This window comes from Penicillium vulpinum (assembly GCF_028829585.1).
Source record: "Penicillium vulpinum strain IBT 29486 chromosome Unknown utg000001l_segment0_segment0, whole genome shotgun sequence".
Taxonomy (NCBI): Eukaryota; Fungi; Ascomycota; class Eurotiomycetes; order Eurotiales; family Aspergillaceae; genus Penicillium; species Penicillium vulpinum.
The window spans coordinates 4,067,453-4,085,288 of NW_026643241.1; the positions used below are offsets into that span (position 1 = coordinate 4,067,453).

At 44.6% G+C, this 17,836-nt stretch overlaps 5 protein-coding genes across 5 annotated transcripts; 3 read left to right on the forward strand and 2 right to left on the reverse strand.

Moving 5' to 3' along the window:
* Positions 1-364: 364 nt before the first annotated feature.
* Positions 365-1,992, forward strand: N7479_001473 (flavin-containing monooxygenase; the record flags this gene model as incomplete). The annotated part of the gene is made up of 2 exons (XM_057249170.1): positions 365-655; positions 706-1,992. The coding sequence occupies 2 exons, from the start codon at positions 365-367 to the stop codon at positions 1,990-1,992; spliced, it is 1,578 nt and encodes a 525-aa protein (XP_057113602.1).
* Positions 1,993-2,201: 209 nt separating this feature from the next.
* Positions 2,202-2,958, reverse strand: N7479_001474 (uncharacterized protein; the record flags this gene model as incomplete). Its single annotated transcript, XM_057249171.1, has 3 exons — positions 2,202-2,611; positions 2,683-2,895; positions 2,946-2,958. The coding sequence occupies 3 exons, from the start codon at positions 2,956-2,958 to the stop codon at positions 2,202-2,204; spliced, it is 636 nt and encodes a 211-aa protein (XP_057113603.1).
* Positions 2,959-3,455: 497 nt separating this feature from the next.
* lcp5 (small subunit rRNA maturation protein LCP5) lies at positions 3,456-4,601 on the reverse strand (the record flags this gene model as incomplete). The annotated part of the gene is made up of 1 exon (XM_057249172.1): positions 3,456-4,601. The coding sequence occupies one exon, from the start codon at positions 4,599-4,601 to the stop codon at positions 3,456-3,458; it is 1,146 nt and encodes a 381-aa protein (XP_057113604.1).
* Positions 4,602-14,136: 9,535 nt separating this feature from the next.
* N7479_001476 (transmembrane 9 family protein) lies at positions 14,137-16,252 on the forward strand (the record flags this gene model as incomplete). The annotated part of the gene is made up of 4 exons (XM_057249173.1): positions 14,137-15,238; positions 15,293-15,630; positions 15,693-16,128; positions 16,185-16,252. 4 exons carry the CDS (start codon positions 14,137-14,139, stop codon positions 16,250-16,252), a joined length of 1,944 nt encoding a protein of 647 aa, XP_057113605.1.
* Positions 16,253-16,800: 548 nt separating this feature from the next.
* On the forward strand, positions 16,801-17,700 carry N7479_001477 (EF-hand domain-containing protein; the record flags this gene model as incomplete). Its single annotated transcript, XM_057249174.1, has 4 exons — positions 16,801-16,811; positions 17,009-17,094; positions 17,167-17,462; positions 17,521-17,700. 4 exons carry the CDS (start codon positions 16,801-16,803, stop codon positions 17,698-17,700), a joined length of 573 nt encoding a protein of 190 aa, XP_057113606.1.
* Positions 17,701-17,836: the final 136 nt, after the last annotated feature.

Genomic DNA, 17,836 nt, shown 5'->3' on the forward strand with positions numbered 1-17,836 from the left:
GGGTGGGATGATCTAAGGTTGCTGTATCACCTTGGAAAGCTGGTATGGTAGAATGGGGAAGACATACTCCGAGATTCTCATGAAGAATGAATCAAGCAAATACAAGCCTTAATATGCATATCATAATAGATTGTAGTGTACCTAGGCAGTATATTTTATAGATTATCACATGTTAGGCTTTCGCCAAAATTCAGGTTCACTCCAGGGCTCCATAGATGATGTCATATAACTACATACACTATCACATGGATGTAAAAGAAGGTATAACGTCACTCCAGCAGGAAAAGTACAAATATTTTGACTATTAATTCTTTTTCTTTCTCAATTGTCCTCAATTACCTCAATTTTCACTTATGCAAACATCATGGGTTCTGGGTCCCTCATCTCGGCGCTCTCGGCCTTCATCCGGCATCCATTCGTAGAGACATATACCTGGCTCTACATGGCTATGCAAGCGGTGTTGGTTTATGTATTTTCTCCTATACCTCCACCTCCTACCAATCAGAAAAACGCGAATCTTCCTCGAAAGAGAGTTGCAGTCATTGGCGCAGGCCTGACCGGTGTGTCTTCGGCTGCCCACTGTGCTGGCCATGGCTTCGATGTCCATTTGTTCGAATCCAGACCTAAAGAACAAGGATTGGGCGGTATCTGGAGTGTCAGTTCTGCATTTTTTTTATTAAAATACATCTGCTAATACCTTTGTAGAGAGTCAATTCCACATCCGCATTACAAGTCCACAGTGTGATGTACCGTTTCCATCCTTCGGTCCAATTCGACAGCGCATATCCGACCCAGCAACAGATCAAAGAGCAAATCGTTGATGTTTGGAAGAGATATGACCTAGAGAAATGTACTTCCTTCGAAACTAAAGTCACCTCTACGAAAAAGAACAAGAACGGCAAGTGGATTATCAACAATGACGAAGAGAAGTATGGCCTCTTCGATGGCATCTTGGCTACGGTCGGCGTGTGTGGAGATCCTAAGATGCCACCGCTCCCCGGCCAGGAAAAATTCAAGGGCCAAATCTACCACTCCTCTGAGTTGGATGGCAAAAATGCCAAAGGCAAAAAGGTGCTCATTGTGGGAGGCGGTGCTAGCGCCATTGAGGCCTTGGAGTTTGCCGTCAAGAATGAGGCTGCCGAGATTGATGTTCTTTCCCGGTCCGATAAATGGATTATCCCTCGAAATATACTCGTGCAGTCTCTGTTAGCGTGCAATATTTTCGGTCAGGAAACATCACTCTCATGGATTCCCGAATGGTTGCTACGCAAGTTCTTCTACCGTGATCTTCAAGACATTGCGCCAGCAGACAAGGGAATATTTACCGGAACTCCTATGGCAAATGACGAGTTGTTTAACCAGATTCGCGAGGGCAAAGCCCACTGGTTACGAGGTGACATCGTTTCTGTGGAAGAGAAGGGTGTGGTGTTCAACTACCGATCTAAAGGCGCCCCAAAGGGAGGGCCTGGCCGCGCACGACTGGTTGAGGGAGACATCATCGTCATGGCAACTGGTTTCAAACGGCCTTCATTGAACTTTTTGCCCGATGAGTGTTTCGATGAACCCTACGGACCGCCTAGTTGGTATCTTCAAGTCTTCCCGCCTAAATACCCGGACATTTGCGCAAACAACAGTACCTACGTCGATGCGATTGGTACAGTTGGCAATATGCATATTGGAATCTACACTCGATTCCTGCTCATGTTCTTGACCGACCCATTGACGAGGCCTACTGAAGGGTGGATGAAGACCTGGATCGATTTCACTAGATTCATGAAGCGTCTGGCACCCACCGCAGCATTTGACTTCTTTACCTATGCTGAGCTGATCTACTGGTACTTCTTCGTTCTTGTCGTCAACCCGTTCCGTTGGAAGTGGGCGTTGTTTGTGTTCTTTGGTATTGGTCGTGGCTTGCCCTTGACGTTTGTGGAACAAGAGAACTCGTTCCGCAGAGAGCTGAATAAACAACGCAAGGCAAACAAAACCCATTGAATTAGATTGATATGATATTTGGGCCAGTATCCTGATGAAGGATACATGCGCAGTGAAAACCAAGAGCCATCTTAATTTGAATGGAATGCTTTGTTGGTTGGTTTGGCTCGAAAGACAGTTGCCAAGCACTCATGTATTGGATGTGATATGAAAACCTAGGTAGCGCTTGTATTCAATGATATCCACATATAGATAGAAAATCAATCCTATCATTGCCCTTTGATTTCTGGAATCTTCCTCTCCATGTTATAAGCCAAGTTGCCCCCCCGCAAAAAGCGGCCCGGTATATAACCCTTTTCTTCCAACCACAGTATAGGCCATAGCAAGGCCACACCCAGGACACAGAAGAGGGTTGCAATGATGTGCCAAACAAAAACAACCCAATACCCGATGTGCGGCATTAGGAACTTGACAAACTCCGATGTTTGATACAGATCTTCTTGTTTGGAAATGTAGTAAAGTCTATGTTCGCCATTGGTCTTAGCGTTGCTCTTGGCCGACTCGTATGTCAGATCCAAGACCGTTGTGAGAGTCACCGGAGCGACATGGAAGGGAACAAGCCAAATTGTGAAGATTTGGGACATATTCACGTAGAGCCGTAGCTTCTCCTCGTCAAATGCTAGATTATTGGTCAGAGTTTGTAGTCAAAATTATGCTGTCCACCACCTTGAAGCTCTCGTATTGACATACCAATAGAACGAATCTCTAGCTCAATCCGGGGTGACATGATCTTATACCATTGAAATATCTTTGTTATCCACCATCTGCTACCTTCGAAGTTGGGTACTCGGCAGAATGGATGAACAAAAGATGCATTGTTGGTGAAGTATTGCTTAATGACCGTTTCTTGCAAAGACGGCGGCGACTGTGTCAGTCGCCGGATAACGGTAGGTATGTCGGCCACTGTAAGGATTAGTAGGAGATAAATACAGAAGATCAAATTCACAACGCACCTGGGTTTTCCATTGTGATCAAAGTTCAAGAGTGCTGTTGGAAACAAACATTGGAAGAAAAGAAACAAAGATATCAAGAGTTGGTCCAGGGATCCAATGACGTCATATTCAGTTCTAGATTTAACATGTGAATTTCATATGCGCCCAGTCATACCAAGTTGGAATCTACCCACATAAATAAGTTTGTTCTTTCGATACAACATGATCTATCGAGGCCATACACAATCATTTCAAGGTTGATATGTATGAGCACTGGAGGGTTATATTAGATGCTGGTCTTTATCGGCATGCCGAGTCTTTATATTCTGGCGGTGAGGCATAAAATATACACATAGACAGCCGTAGACTGAATTGATCAAATGAAATCATATCCTTCAATGTATGTCGTAGAGTATAGATACAGATATGCATTGGTCAAGATGGACCTTGGGTAATCAAGAAAACTCCAAAGTGATTGGATTCCAGAAGGAAACGCCTTTGAACATAGAAATTGCTTGTTGCAACCACTCTTTACCGCTTCCAGCTGTCAACCTTCTTTCGTCTCTTATCGAAAATCTGGCCCATTCCCACACCATCACCGCGTTGCCCGTCCTCGTTGCGGACTCGCTTCCGACTCTTGTCGAGTGCGGCTCCGCTGCTTTTAGATCTCCGAGTGAGACGTTCAATGTTATCAGCACCTTCATTGAGCCCCTTCCACTCATCACCACCGTATGTGGAAGCCTTTCCGAAACCCTTTTTGGCCAATTCCTTCTTAGTCTCCTTCGGCAATCGGACAAAGTTGGTCTCTTCGTAGGTGGTACGCTCTGCCTCGCGCTCTCGGTCCTTCTTTGTCTTGACGGTTCGGCCACCGTCGATGATGGTGCTGCCGATGCTGGGCTCGGCCATGGGCGCGGATGACATTTCAGCGCTAACAAAGTCGTCGATGACGTTGGACCGCATGTGTCTGCGCTCCTTGCGTTCGCGGCGCTCCGTCGTAGGCAAGGAAGTTGGCATGATCCTCGGGGGGCGATAAATGCCATCGCCAGGAGCTTCGACAGCGCCCTTGGAGGGCTCGGCCTTCTTCTTTTCGGCCATTCCCTTGGCGAAGGCAGAGACATTAGGTCGGTACGCCATCTCATCGATGTCCTCTTCATCGTCACTACCGCTCGCATCTTCGTCCTCATCCGATGAGGCTTCGCTGTCTGATGTCGCGACTTTGCGGCTTTTCTTGGTCTTGGTCTTGGTCGGCTGAGCCTTCTCTGTCCGCTCCGCATCCTCTGCAGCCTTGATGACTTTGTCCACCTGATACTTCAATCTTCCTTCTAAAGGACGAACACCGCGCTCGAGGAATACTCGAAGCTCAATCAACTTCTTGCGAATATCGTCTTCGAGGGAATTTTCCGTGGATTCGCTCTTCTCTTTCGGGTTTTGTTTCGCTGACACATTTCGCAGTTGGAAAATAATCAGGAATACGAGATTTTGCAAGTAGGAGAGGAGAATTTCGCTCTTGGTGTCGAGGAGAGAGATGCCGTCTTGGGGAGGTTCGATCGTCACATCGGAAGGCGCATCCTTGTGTGGCTTGGGTAGAGAGGGAGCAGTTGTCGACAGACAGTTATTTAGAGTCTCGAGCAATGTCGATAGACTTTGAGGGCGTGCAGACGCCTGTACTGGAGCCATGATTGAGAGTTGATGGTTTATATGAAAACAATAATTCGGGAACAAAAAAATTTGGCCGCTTCGAAGATAACACAGGTCACGTGCGATAAAAGGAAGGCATCAAGGCATCCTGTGATTGTCCGACTACTCCGTATGGTGGAAATGTATGGGTCCAATCAATGGTCTTCAACCCTCCGTATTGCTGTATTGACTTCCTGGCAATTTATACTGTCCTGATTACATAAGAAATATTACTGCATACTTAGGATTAATAAATCCTCCGGTATCCTGGTGTATCTGCGCCGACACACCCCCTCAGCGGTCCCAGTATGCTTGCTGAGATCGCTGTATCATCTTGTAATTCCTAGTCTATAAGATGGCCTATATCAACCATGTTGAGCAGTCGCACGAAGCTCTCATGCTTTTGCCGAGTGAGCAATTTGGTGAGGCTATCAGCAACCATGCTTGCTATAGGCACCCAGCGCACCCGTATTCGACCCTGTTGGACTTCCTGGCGGAGCCAATGGTGGTGAATATCGATATATCGAAGCTTCGTTTCAAAAGCTGTGTCCTCGCTTGTCAATAAGCTGATAGTCCTCTCGTTATCACAGTCGATTGTTAGGTGGTGTGACGGAGTAAAGGCGAGGTTTTGAAATAATCGGCGCCACTATTGGAGCTGCTTTCCTACCTCCGATAGGCCGAGTAGCTCTGCTTCTGTGGTTGACGTTGTCACTGTAGGTTGCTTACTTGCTTTCCAGTCAATTAGACCGCCGTATACTTAACAGATATACCCAGCTGAGCTTTTTCTATCCGGGTGGTCTCTATACGAAGCGTCACTTACAAACTGCACCGAGTCGGTCCTAGTATTGGCTGTTCTGTACTCAATCGCTAGGTTCCGGGTGGAGTAGAGGTAGGTGATAACTCGATCAGCTGCTTACTGGTGCTGTGGACCGGGGTTCGTAAGAAATTGCGCGAGCTTCGCGGTCGCCTTTACAGCGTCGGGCCTAGTGATAATAGTGGTATACTCTGCTGAGCCCACCTTTTGCTGGTATAGTAGGATTTCCTTTGGCGTTGCTACCCCCTGAAAAGGGGTCAATTCCTCAACCGGCAGTGGAGTATAGACTGGTACCCTTTCTGTTAAGTGATATCGGGTAGCAATACTTGTTATATAGCTATCTTAATATAACCAGAGCTTCTTTTGTTGCCGGTCTCGAATGATTCGTATATTTAGGAACTATACTGCTTCTCTATGATCGGTCAGTTCCTAGTGTACTTCGAGATCTCGCTCTAATTGCTGTGCCTACGCCTTTATATTGGTATAACTAGCGATTAGGATATCATCTATATAGAAGAAAACCAGTAGTCCTTTTCCTATAAAAACGTATAGGTCTTCTGGTACTTGCTGTAGACCTAGCTTACGGAGCACGCTTACTGCTTCTTGCTGCTAAAGTCGTGGTAAAATCCGTAGACCGTATAGCGCGCGACGTAACTTCCAGTATTTACCTAGGTTTTGAAATCCCTCAGGTATATATATATACGTCTCTTGGTCTAACTTGCTGTTTAGGAACGCGGTGACAGTATCTCTCTGTCTTAGGTTAAGATTAAAGGCAGTAACCAAGGTAAAAATCATCCTCGCTGTCCTTGCTGCTAGCGTAGCAGCTCTCTTTTCCTCGTGAGAGATAGTTTCAAGGTCTCCGCGTATATAGATACGGGCCTTAAGCTTCAAAAGGTACCCGTCCTAGTCAAATTTGTATAAGAACACCTATAAAAGAGGGAGAATCTGCTTCCCTCGGTCTCTTAGTTTCTTAATAACCTTAAAAGTCCCCTTTTCAGAGAGGGACTTAATCTCCTTCCTTATCGCTGCGAGAAAACCTTCCTGAAATAGGTAGTTTATTATATCCTTCCAGTATTTTAGCGGTGGTGGGAGGTCGTCTCGGTAGCGGCGAGTGTCTAGTTTCTCAGCGTATAAGCCAGCGGTAAAAGTATAGAGTAGCGCCGGCGGTTCCACTTCTTAGGTAGTGCTTATCGCGTAGGCGAAGTCTTTTTCCTACCTTACTTAGCGTCTACGCCTACCACTGAGTATATTGCTGGTATCTATATCTCCGATTATCTCTCTTCTCGGAGCCAGTAGCTCTGCCTAAAGTTACTTCTCTAGTTCGTCTTCAGTGGTTTTAAGATCCGCTTCTTCTTACTGGATCTGGTCCCTTTGATCTCCCTCGGTATCTACCCCCTGACCAGAGCTAGTATACCTCTCTTGCTCCTGCGGTGGGGTGATTGGTAGTGGTAGTAGGGGCTGTTCAATCGGAAAGGAACCTAGTAGTGCTTGTAGTAGAGGGTCTGGGGTCGGCCAATATAACCTATCACCTACCCCCTAGACTAGGGTAGTCCCTCGTTGGTTGACTGTTATCTTTTGGACCTCTGCTTACTGCGGAACCTCCTCTTACTACTGTACTTACTGAGGCTCCTATACTTCCTGTAGATCCTGAGTCCTCTCTTCTATTGTACTAGTCTCCTCTTAACTAGTAATTTGGTGGTTTATCACCTATACGACCTCCTTAACGGTGAGTTCCTATAGTCCTATTATAGCTGGTAGTGGGATAGGCTGATATTTCTTATAATCAGGGGTATATTTTCGTGTCTCGTCAATGACTGTATCCCTGATATACCTCACTTTCCCACTATATAGGAACTAGATCTTCTAGATATTCGAGGTAAGGTATCCCACTACGAAGCCAATCTCTGCACGTAGGTTTATCTTATCGGACTGTACTTACTTCTCAATCCTGCAGTACGCTAAGCTTCTATATAACCTAATATTTGATAGGTTTATCCTCGGCGCCTGTGGTGCGACTTCCTTCCTCACTTCCTCCTATGGTACTACCCACCGATTCTCGGCGGCGATATACGTTGGTATACGATTTAATAACTATACAGCGGCGCTTGCGAACTCCGGCTATAGCTCCTTTAGGAGGTTCCCTTCGAGGGCGAGTATACGTATCCGGGTGATAATCATTCTACCTGATCTCTCAGTATACCTATTTATCTCTGAGTGCCCTAGGGGGGAGTGATATATCAGGATACTATCGCTTGTGAGACTATACTCCGCTGCTCTGCCAGCTGCTGCTTTATTGTCGTAGTGGAAGGCCTTAATTGGCAGCTTCCACTGATTTCTTACAAGTTGTACAAACTGGTTGATAGCCAATTGTAGTCTTCCGCACGACCCAGTAAAACCCAGACCCAACCCAGACCCAACCCAGTCTGGGTTAGGTTTTGGGTCGAACCCTTCGACCCAGTACTGGGTCTGGGTCGGACTGGGTGACCCAGTACTGGGTCTGGGGCCCCAAACTGGGTTACAAACTAAACAAACATACTAAGGATTCTAAATATATAACTTATATATTTATTCGCGGTAATTTTGAGTATTTGCTTTACTTGATTATATCTAATTTTATTTGTAAAAAGGGTAAAAGAGATGCGTATAATTGAGGATTCTTTGTCAAGCAAGCTAATAGTATTCAAATAAATCATCTTCCCTGCTTTTACGTTTTCTCCCTGATGCTCGTGTCTGTGTACAGGTTGGTGGTAATAATAGCGAGCAAGGACGACTATATTCACTTGTAGGTAAGGGCCTCTCCTCCGGTACATCCTCTGGTCTATCCTCAATTACAACCTCAATTGTATCCCCTGGTTTATCTTCCGGTTCATCCTCCTGCTCCTCTGTATCACTAATTGGATCAACCTCAATCTCACTAAGCTTCTCTTCCCTCTCCTCTTTTACCGCCTCAAGCTTATCCTAGGAGAAGAATTTCTCAAGAAGTGTTACTTCCTGCTCCTCTATATTAAATTTCGTTGTACAAAGAAATATCATTAATACCTCGACAGTCTCACTCTTTATTCTACCACGACGATAGTGACAAATATCTCGAGCGGTATTAAAGAGGCGTTTAACTCCTGCGCCAGTTGCTGGAAATAAGAGTGTATCTCGCGCAAGGGCAGCAATGGCCGGAAAGCGAGCCTAGTGCTCTTTCCAGAAAGTAAGCGGCCTAATAGAAACAGTATCTATATATATATTAGTATTATTATTGTATATACTCTTTGTATTTACTTACCGCTATCAAGATATTGACTGATTTCATCAGTAATAGCTCGTGGTTGTATATCCCTTCTATTAAGTATCTCTTCTAGCCTTGAGCTTGGATAGGCTATCGTTAGATAGCTTTGTAGATCACGACTGCTTATTCTAACTTGTGCTTGATATAGAATAAGGGCTTGTTCAAAAGTAAGTCGATAGGTATCTCGCTATTTCTGATCCCAATCACTGGAGAGGAAGAATTTGAATTTATTCACCGGTGTAAGTATTGTACTGATTGTATAGATATTCCCTCGAAGATCATCAGCTTGGGAGTAATACTTATTAAGCTTAGACCGACCAGCTTTAAGGGCCTCTAGTATCTGTTTCTTCTATAGGATACGCTTTCGGCGTAGCTGTGCCTATAATCGCTTAAGATGATCGAATAGTTTGTTGTAGATCTTGAATATATAGTGGGCAGTGATATCTCGAGTCTTTGATAGCTGTGTTGTATAATTAAAGAAGGGCTCGGTGATACAAAGAAGATAGTCGATCTAACGCCACTCTTGCTCGCTGAGTAGTATCTCCTCACAATCATACTCTGTATAGAATAAAGAGAAGATAGTACGTAGCCTCTTTACCCGGCGAAGTATAAGGAACGTAGAATTCTATCGTGTCTTTATATCTTGGATTGGAACGATCTTGATATTAGTTGTCTGAAGATTGTAAAAGGTCTCTCTGCGCTGGGGACTTATATTAACGTAAATCGTAAGATAACGGACTTTGTTTAGTATAGAGGAGATCTGACTTTGCTTCGTATTTTCTTGGGCTAGCCTTAACTGCTTCTCTGTCTACCTTGTCTCGGCTGATTTATTTAATGGAACTGCCTTAATCCGAGCAAGAAGCTGATTTAGGCTAAGCTGGATAACGTGGGTAAGATATGGTATTCGGGTGATAATAGTATCATCTGATAAAGCCTATTAGAGAGCAGTAGCTAATGTCTTGTTGTTTGATATATTATCTGTTGTTAACCCGAATACTTTATCTTTAATATTGTGCTCTACTAGGGTTTCTATAAGAACACTACTTAGGTAAGAGCCGGTATATATACTATAAAGCGGCTTAAACCTAAGTAGTACCTCACGATATACCCAATCACTGTCAATAAAATAGCCAGTAATAGCTATAAATACCTACGAGAATAGAGATATCTAGCAGTCAAGCGTAATGGATATCTTTGAGCCAGAAGGTAGCGTACGAAGGATACGCTGCTGCCGGTCTTTGACTAGACTACCCAATCGGCGACGGATAGTATCGGTAGATAGGATCACTGGAGGGGATAGGGCGGAACGAGCTTTATTGATGATGCGTTTGAATGATGGATACTCGATTAGATAGAATGGGAGCCGGTTGAGAGTAAGAAATTGGAGGAGATCCTCCTCCCAATCTTCTTGTAAGAAGGGTATGCTTGCTGAAACCTCTCCCTAGAATAATAATAAATTAGTATAGTTACTTAGTTTTATAATATAAAATATACCTCTCTTTGTAGGAAGTTTGTAATCTCTGCTTTCTTCCCCTTTTCCGACCGTAAACAACCAGCCGTTTTCCGATGTTTCTGGATGGTTGATATACTATAATACTGCGCTTTGCCTGTACTGTTCGGGCTTAGTGTATAAGGATACTCTAGGATCTTCCCACAGCGCTTGTATATAACCTTTGGTGCGCTATCAATACCCTGAGCTACCTGATAGTAGCTATTCCAGATCTCTGTATAGCGGTTCGAATCCTATTTAAGCTTGCTTTTCCTCCCGTAGTCAGTCTCTAACCACTAGTCCACAAAATCGTTATATAATATTGTATCGTATAGAATAAACCCTTTCCTACGGTCGGGTCCAACGCGTTTCAATAAAGGGGGGATTAGGAGGGGATTATCTGGTCTTCGGAAGTTTGAGTCGATTGTGTGTTAACTTGCGGATGGTGTGACTTGTCCAGTTGAAATATATAAGAGATCGTCAAGATCACCACTATAGAGCGACAATGCAAAGTCGGAAAGTTAGCTTTGAGATATAATATAAGAATGATATATAATATATACAAAGGGATGTAAGGGGAGAAATTCTTTAACGTACAAAGGAAGAAATATACTAAAGTTGTAGAAGTGTCTAGGAATATTGATATATCAAATATAGTAAATCATCCTACTCTTGTTGATTGGTCTATTATACTAAAATTATATAGGTCTAAAGAAATACCCCTGAGATAACCCAGTCAAGACCCAGTCATAACCTATTTAACCCAGTAAGAACCCAGTAAGAACCTATTTAACCCGGTAAGAACCTAGTAAACCCAGTAAAACCCCAGTCAAACCCCAATTCCCACCCCAGTTCTATTAATCCTTCTCAAAATATTTCTTCCTACCCTCCCTTCAAGTCGTATATACCAAGTAGATTAAGAGGTAGTAAGTAGTTTTGAATGTAAAGGTTTACTAGATATCTATCTATAGTTATATAAGCTCTAAAATTAAACAGAAGAAGAGAAATAAATGAATTCAAAAATTATTTTACTCTATAGATGAAAATATATATTATATTGATATATATTGAATATATATATCTATAACTTGGGGTATACTTTGTATTTTAAATGGAATGCTATCGTACGCTTGAGAAAACCAGCAGCCAATATATACCACCTTTCTATATGAAATAAAGCATTTGAAGAAGTAATTAATCTTGAACCAGATATATTGCTTTGAAGAACGAGGTAATTTCTTAAAATTTCCTTTCCCTTGTTGGTAGAGAGTGTAGTATTTCGATATAGAAACCATAATAGGGGAAAATGACAGTATGTTATTTAAATATTTATGCCATAATTTATGCAGAAACTGGGTCGAACTGGGGCTATACTGGGTTTTCTGGGGCCCCAGTCACTGGGTCTGGGTTGGGCCTGGGTTATGAGGTTTCGACCCAGACCCAGACTGGGTTGGGTTCTGGGTCGAGACCTTCGACCCAAACTGGGTTGTGCGGAAGTCTAGCCAATTGATATTCAGGTTTCACTTCGTAAGTCATAATCCAGTGGAATCTCGGTCCTTCTAGGTAGAAGTGGGATATCCAGCGGTGCTTATTGTAGGCTGGCTGCAGCTGAATTAGGTCGAAATACACCCTTCTAAAACGTCTAAAGGTACGTCTAACTTATCGTCTTGAAATCTGCCTCGGAGCACTTCCTATCTTATAGGTCTGATATAGAGATTCTTGCTCTGTGCTTACTCCTCCTTTATCGTCAAGAACAACGCCGTCTACTATAGTAGCAAGCTTTGCTACAGTCCGCGGTTGAATATATACTAGGTGTCGGTGCTAAATTTCAGAGGAAGCCCTTGATTCCTATGGCTTCACTGATTTCCGTTGTGCTTACTACACAGTATATACTTATTGTAGCGGAGCCTCGCCTAGCTTATCAAAGATCCAGAGATTGAATTGATCCTATAGGTTCACACAGACGATAGGTCTATTATTTGGGTCCCGTATACAGTTTGTATATTGGTACCAGAGGCCGCCTTTCTTCTTTAGTATCGCGTACGACACGAGACTTATATAGAAACTTGGTGAGTATAGAGCGTCGCTTAAGGTGATCTCTATCCTTCCCTTTACCGGGTGTCTCCCTAAAAGTCTAACTTTACCTCTCCCTAGCACCTACGTAGTACTATCTCCGGTTGTTAGGTCAATTATATCAGGTGTGAAGTCGACGAATAGGGCTCGGTTATTGCAGATATACGCACTTGATCCGGTATCAAGAATCCACCGGTCACGGAGGGAGGGCTCGCCTACCTTTGCTACAGAGAGTATATACTTGCTAATCTATATAGCTTCACTTAGCTTGCTTCGAAAAGTGGTTGCAAAGCTAACTTAGTTGGCGGATTCGGCTGGTTTTTCCTATACTTACTGAGCTTACTGAGCTTCAGCTATCACTTTATCTACCTATTGCTTCTAAGCGTAGTCCTTTCCTAACTTCTTCTTTGCTTTCTCTAGTTTCCCTTCGTTTAGGGTATACCCTTCTGGCCGAATCGCTTCGTTTAGGAGCTAGTAAGTAGCAACTTTATACTTCGGGTGTGAGCTACTATAAGGGTAGTGTCTCTTCTTAAACGGAAGCTTCTCTTACTTTGTTTCCGGTTTCGCCTCTTAGTAACCTTACTAGGTCGAGAAAGCGCCTTTTGGAGGAGTGGTTAATAACACCACCTATACTCCTATCTCGCGATTTATCGCGCGGAATGATTTAAGGAGATCTCGGGTATCGTACACCTTCTTTTCTATCACTATTTCCTGGTATTTGCCTTACTACTATATAGGTAGAACTTCTTTCACGGTGTGCAGGAAGTCCCTATTAGTATCTCTGTCCTTGATACTAAGACTAACCGCTTACTCCCTTAGCGAGTTCCACTTTTAGAGCCACTTATCGATATCTCTAGTCGGCTTCTGTATTGTAAACACTTTCTAACTTATTCGGATTTCCTCCTTATACGCGGTCGATCGAGCGAACCGAGACTTTAGATATATAAGTCTATCATACGGTGTACGATATATAATCAGTGCGAGGTGGTGTACTAGGTCAAGATAGGTAAGGATATATTTATTTATATCACTCAGTCCCTTTGCTTGCTTCTCCTATCGAGTATAGCTTATTTTATATACGTCTACTTAGTCTCTCTATTTCCTTCGATCTGTTTCGGTGCCCTCTTCAGGATATTCTGGTTGTACCGGTTCCTTTAGAGTATCAGGTCGTTCAGTTAACGGGGTATCCGGGTTGCAGTGATCCCAGACATTTTTTTGCATTGCGTATAGCTGCACCTTCGCAAACCAGGTGAGCCATTGCGGTGTATCCTTCAGTTTATCGCCCTTTATGGCGGAGAGAATCGATGCTGTTTCTATTGCTGGATACTGTGTTGTTTTGATATAAAACAAGGGATAACTTTCTGCGGAGTGGCTTCGTGGAGGTTTATAAGACAGTTTCTAGCAAGTTGCTAGGTACTATATACCGATATAGTAGTCTTATTCAGTGCGAACCGGGCTCATAACTGTCCGACTACTCCGTATGGTGGAAATGTATGGGTCCAATCAATGGTCTTCAACCCTCCGTATTGCTGTATTGACTTCCTGGCAATTTATACTGTCCTGATTACATAAGAAATATTACTGCATACTTAGGATTAATAAATCCTCCGGTATCCTGGTGTATCTGCGCCGACAGTGATCGTCATTGCCAATCTGTCACTAGGTCGCAGTTTGTTTCTTTTGACGTTTTACCTCCCTTCGAGTATCGTGAGTTTCTCACGGATGAGACCGTGACTCTCTCTTTCTAGGGTAGCTTCTAGCTATAAACAACCCCCTATTCTTTTGCGATCATCCATTGAGACCCGAGTTCTACTCCTATTCTCTCCCAAACAACCAATTGAGGTCGACTTCCAGGCTCCCAAATTCTATAGAGATAATCACCATGCGGTTCACCGACCGAGCCTTTCTTCTCTCATCGGCTCTACTAGCAATCCCTTCTTTGACTACGGCCTTTTATTTGCCAGGTGTTGCACCAACTTCCTACGACGAAGGACAGGCAGTTCCACTTTACGTCAACCGCCTCACTCCCAGCCTCTCTCGTGATGACCAGCTTCATTCAGTCATCTCATTTGACTACTATCATCCGGCATTTGGGTTCTGCCGACCCGAAGATGGTCCTCAAGATATAAGGGAATCTCTGGGGAGCATTCTATTCGGTGATCGAATTCGCACCTCGCCATTCGAGCTTCATATGGCGAAGAACGAGACCTGCAAAGCGGTATGTGGAGAGATTGAAATCGATGCTCGTGGGGCAAAGTGGGTCAACAGGCGAATAGCTCAGGGCTACAATATAAACTGGATTGTGGATGGGCTGCCGGCCGCGCAGTTGAACTATGACGGTGTTACCAAGACCAAATCCTACAGCCCTGGTTTCTCACTGGGTGATGTAGATGATAACGGACAGTCTCTGATCAACAACCACTACGACATTGTGATTGACTACCATAAGGTGGGCTTCGGCGGCAAGAATAAATATCGCGTTGTTGGAGTACTTGTCCAGCCCGAATCGCGGAAGGACTCCCGGACTTTAGAAGACGGGACCGTTGAATGTGGTACTCCGGGCAATGGTCTTACACTCGACGAGGATGGGGATACCAAACTCACTTGGACGTATAGTGTGTACTGGAGGGAGTCCCCTACAGCCTGGGCTACCCGGTGGGATAAGTATCTTCAAGTCTATAACCCAAAGATTCACTGGTTCTCTCTCATCAACTCGGCTGTCTTTGTGGTTTTCCTCGTGGGCATGGTCAGTATGATTCTAGTCCGCGCACTGAAAAAGGATATTGCTCGCTACAATCGGCTGGAATCGTTCAACCTCGATGATTTGGATGGTACTTCGGCTGCGATCGAAGACGGGGTCCAGGAGGATTCTGGCTGGAAGTTGGTCCATGGCGATGTCTTCCGGTGTCCTAAGTCTCCACTACTGCTGAGTGTGATGGCTGGCAGCGGCGCCCAGCTCTTTATGATGGCTGGTGTGACTGTCGGTAGGTAGTCCGACTGGTGCTGTTCTCCTATTGGGTATTAATTTTCATTTGTAGCATTTGCCCTCCTTGGCCTCCTCTCTCCTTCCAACCGTGGGTTCCTGGCTACTGCCATTCTCCTGATTTCCGCCATTTTTGGTGGCATCGGGGGTTACGTGTCAGCGCGAGTGTATAAGGCATTCGGCGGCGATGCTTGGAGGCGCAACATTATCATGACACCTCTGTTCATCCCTGGCATTATATTTGGTACTTTCTTCACGCTGAATCTCTTTGTTTGGGCCAAGGGATCCAGCGGTGCCGTACCATTTGGAACTATGTTGGCACTGGTCTTGATCTGGTTTGTTATCAGTGTGCCATTGAGCGTGGCAGGTAGCTGGTTGGGATTCAAGCAATCGGTACTATCAAAACCTCACCCCAATAACCAGGCATTCAAATGACTAACCTCACTTTTCAATAGCCGCTTGAGGGTCCTACCAAGACAAACCAAATTCCTCGGCAGGTTCCTCCGATGGCTGGTAGCCTGCGCACAATTCCATCGATTCTGCTGACCGGAATTCTCCCTTTCGCTGCGATTTTCGTCGAGCTGTACTTCATTATGACCTCCCTCTGGACCAACAAGATATACTACATGTTCGGGTTCTTGTTTCTCTGTTACGGCCTAATGGTCATCACTTCTGCAGCTACGACCATTTTGCTAGTGTATTTCTTGCTGTGCGCAGAGAACTACCGGTGGCATTGGCGCGCGTTTATAGGCGCGGGTATGACCGGAGGATATGTCTTTGTGAATGCGCTCATTTTCTGGGCGACCCGCGTCAGCTTTGGTGGATTAACGGGGGCGGTGCTCTATGTGGGCTATTCGGCGCTGATCGCCTTCGTTGTGTTTGTTCTGACTGGTACGTTTTCATTCCCGTCTCTTCCGGATGGGCCTTTTTTGCTGACTTCTGTCCAGGTTCCATTGGTTTCTTTGCCAGTTGGGCATTCATCCACCGTATATACGGTTCAATTAAGGTGGACTAAGGGTCTTCCTATTCGTGTTTTTAACATTTAGCCTTGCATCTTGGGGTTTTTACGAAAGAAAACTTCCCTATTCTTGTTTTTCTTTATTTTCCTCTTTTTAAAAGAAAGAAGCCCCATACATTGCTTGGAGAGGTTTGCCTTATCTCAGATAGACTAGAAATTTTTTGATATGGAGAAATGAAAGAGGACTGACTATATGTATATACGCGTAATGAGATTGTTGTAAAGTTGATAGAAAAGTGCCAAGCTCAGGGCCTCGGATGTTCTGGACCTTCCCCATTGTTCTCTCGCCACCTTCAACTTCAACTTCTTTTCAATCTTTCAAATCCACCGATATTCTTGTAATAGTTCACTTAACTATCATCTCATTTCATCTTACATCGCTGGGGGAGCCTATTGCGTATACTAGCCACAATTCGCCACAACTCAGCCACACATCCCGCTTGTTTTTACCCCGCGTCACCACTCCGAGCTCATTACAAGGCCGTCAGTCCACGATTTGGTTTGAGCTTGAGCGCTTGATAATATTCAGAGGGGTGTTTTTGATCATGGGAAAGTCGTAAGTGTTACCATCCTCTCACGCTGTTCGAAAACGTGGGGGAACGGATCTCGCGGATTCAGCATGCGCCTTTCTCTCATGGGACAACAAGCCAAGCCTGAAAGTCGCCGGGGCCGTACCTTCGGTCTGAGATCATGTTTAATATCACGCGACCTGAATGCGGAGGAGAAAACCAGTGCTAACCCGGTGTTCCGCAGTCAATCCAAGCTTTCGCCGACGCAGCTCGATGAGTTGCAACGGGCAACACATTTCGATAAGAAGGAGCTACAACAGTGGTATAAAGGTATGTGGATATTTGCGACATGCATAAGGCACGAATTTATAAAGAGCGATCGCTAATTGTGGACATGTCTAGGATTCCTCAAGGACTGCCCGTCCGGTACCCTGACCAAGGAAGAGTTTCAGAAAATCTACCGGCAGTTCTTCCCATTCGGCGACCCATCATCCTTTGCGAACTATGTCTTTCGTGTTTTCGACTCGGACAACAGTGGAATGATCGATTTCAAAGAGTTTATCTGCGCGCTTTCCGTGACTTCGCGGGGCAAGATGGAGGATAAGCTGGATTGGGCGTTCCAATTGTACGATATTGACGGGGATGGGAAGATCACTTATGACGAAATGCTGGCCATTGTCGAGGCGATCTATAAGATGGTATGTATAAATGACGGTTGTGAACGATGTCATATGCTAATACATAATGGGGATACAGGTCGGATCCATGGTGAAACTCCCCGAAGACGAAGATACCCCGGAGAAGCGCGTACGGAAGATCTTCCGGATGATGGACAAAGATGAGAATGGCAGTCTCGACATCGAGGAATTCAAAGAAGGCAGCAAACGGGACGAAACCATCGTCAGTGCCTTGTCGCTTTACGACGGATTGGTTTAGATTGTTGCTTGGGCGAATACTGGCGCAATGTGAGGCATTCTCTTTTGGACAGGCGAGGGGATGCATTGCGTATTATCTGTTTTTCTTTGCTTTCTCTATGTCTCTTTAGTTTATTTTGTGTTCTTGTGTTTATCTT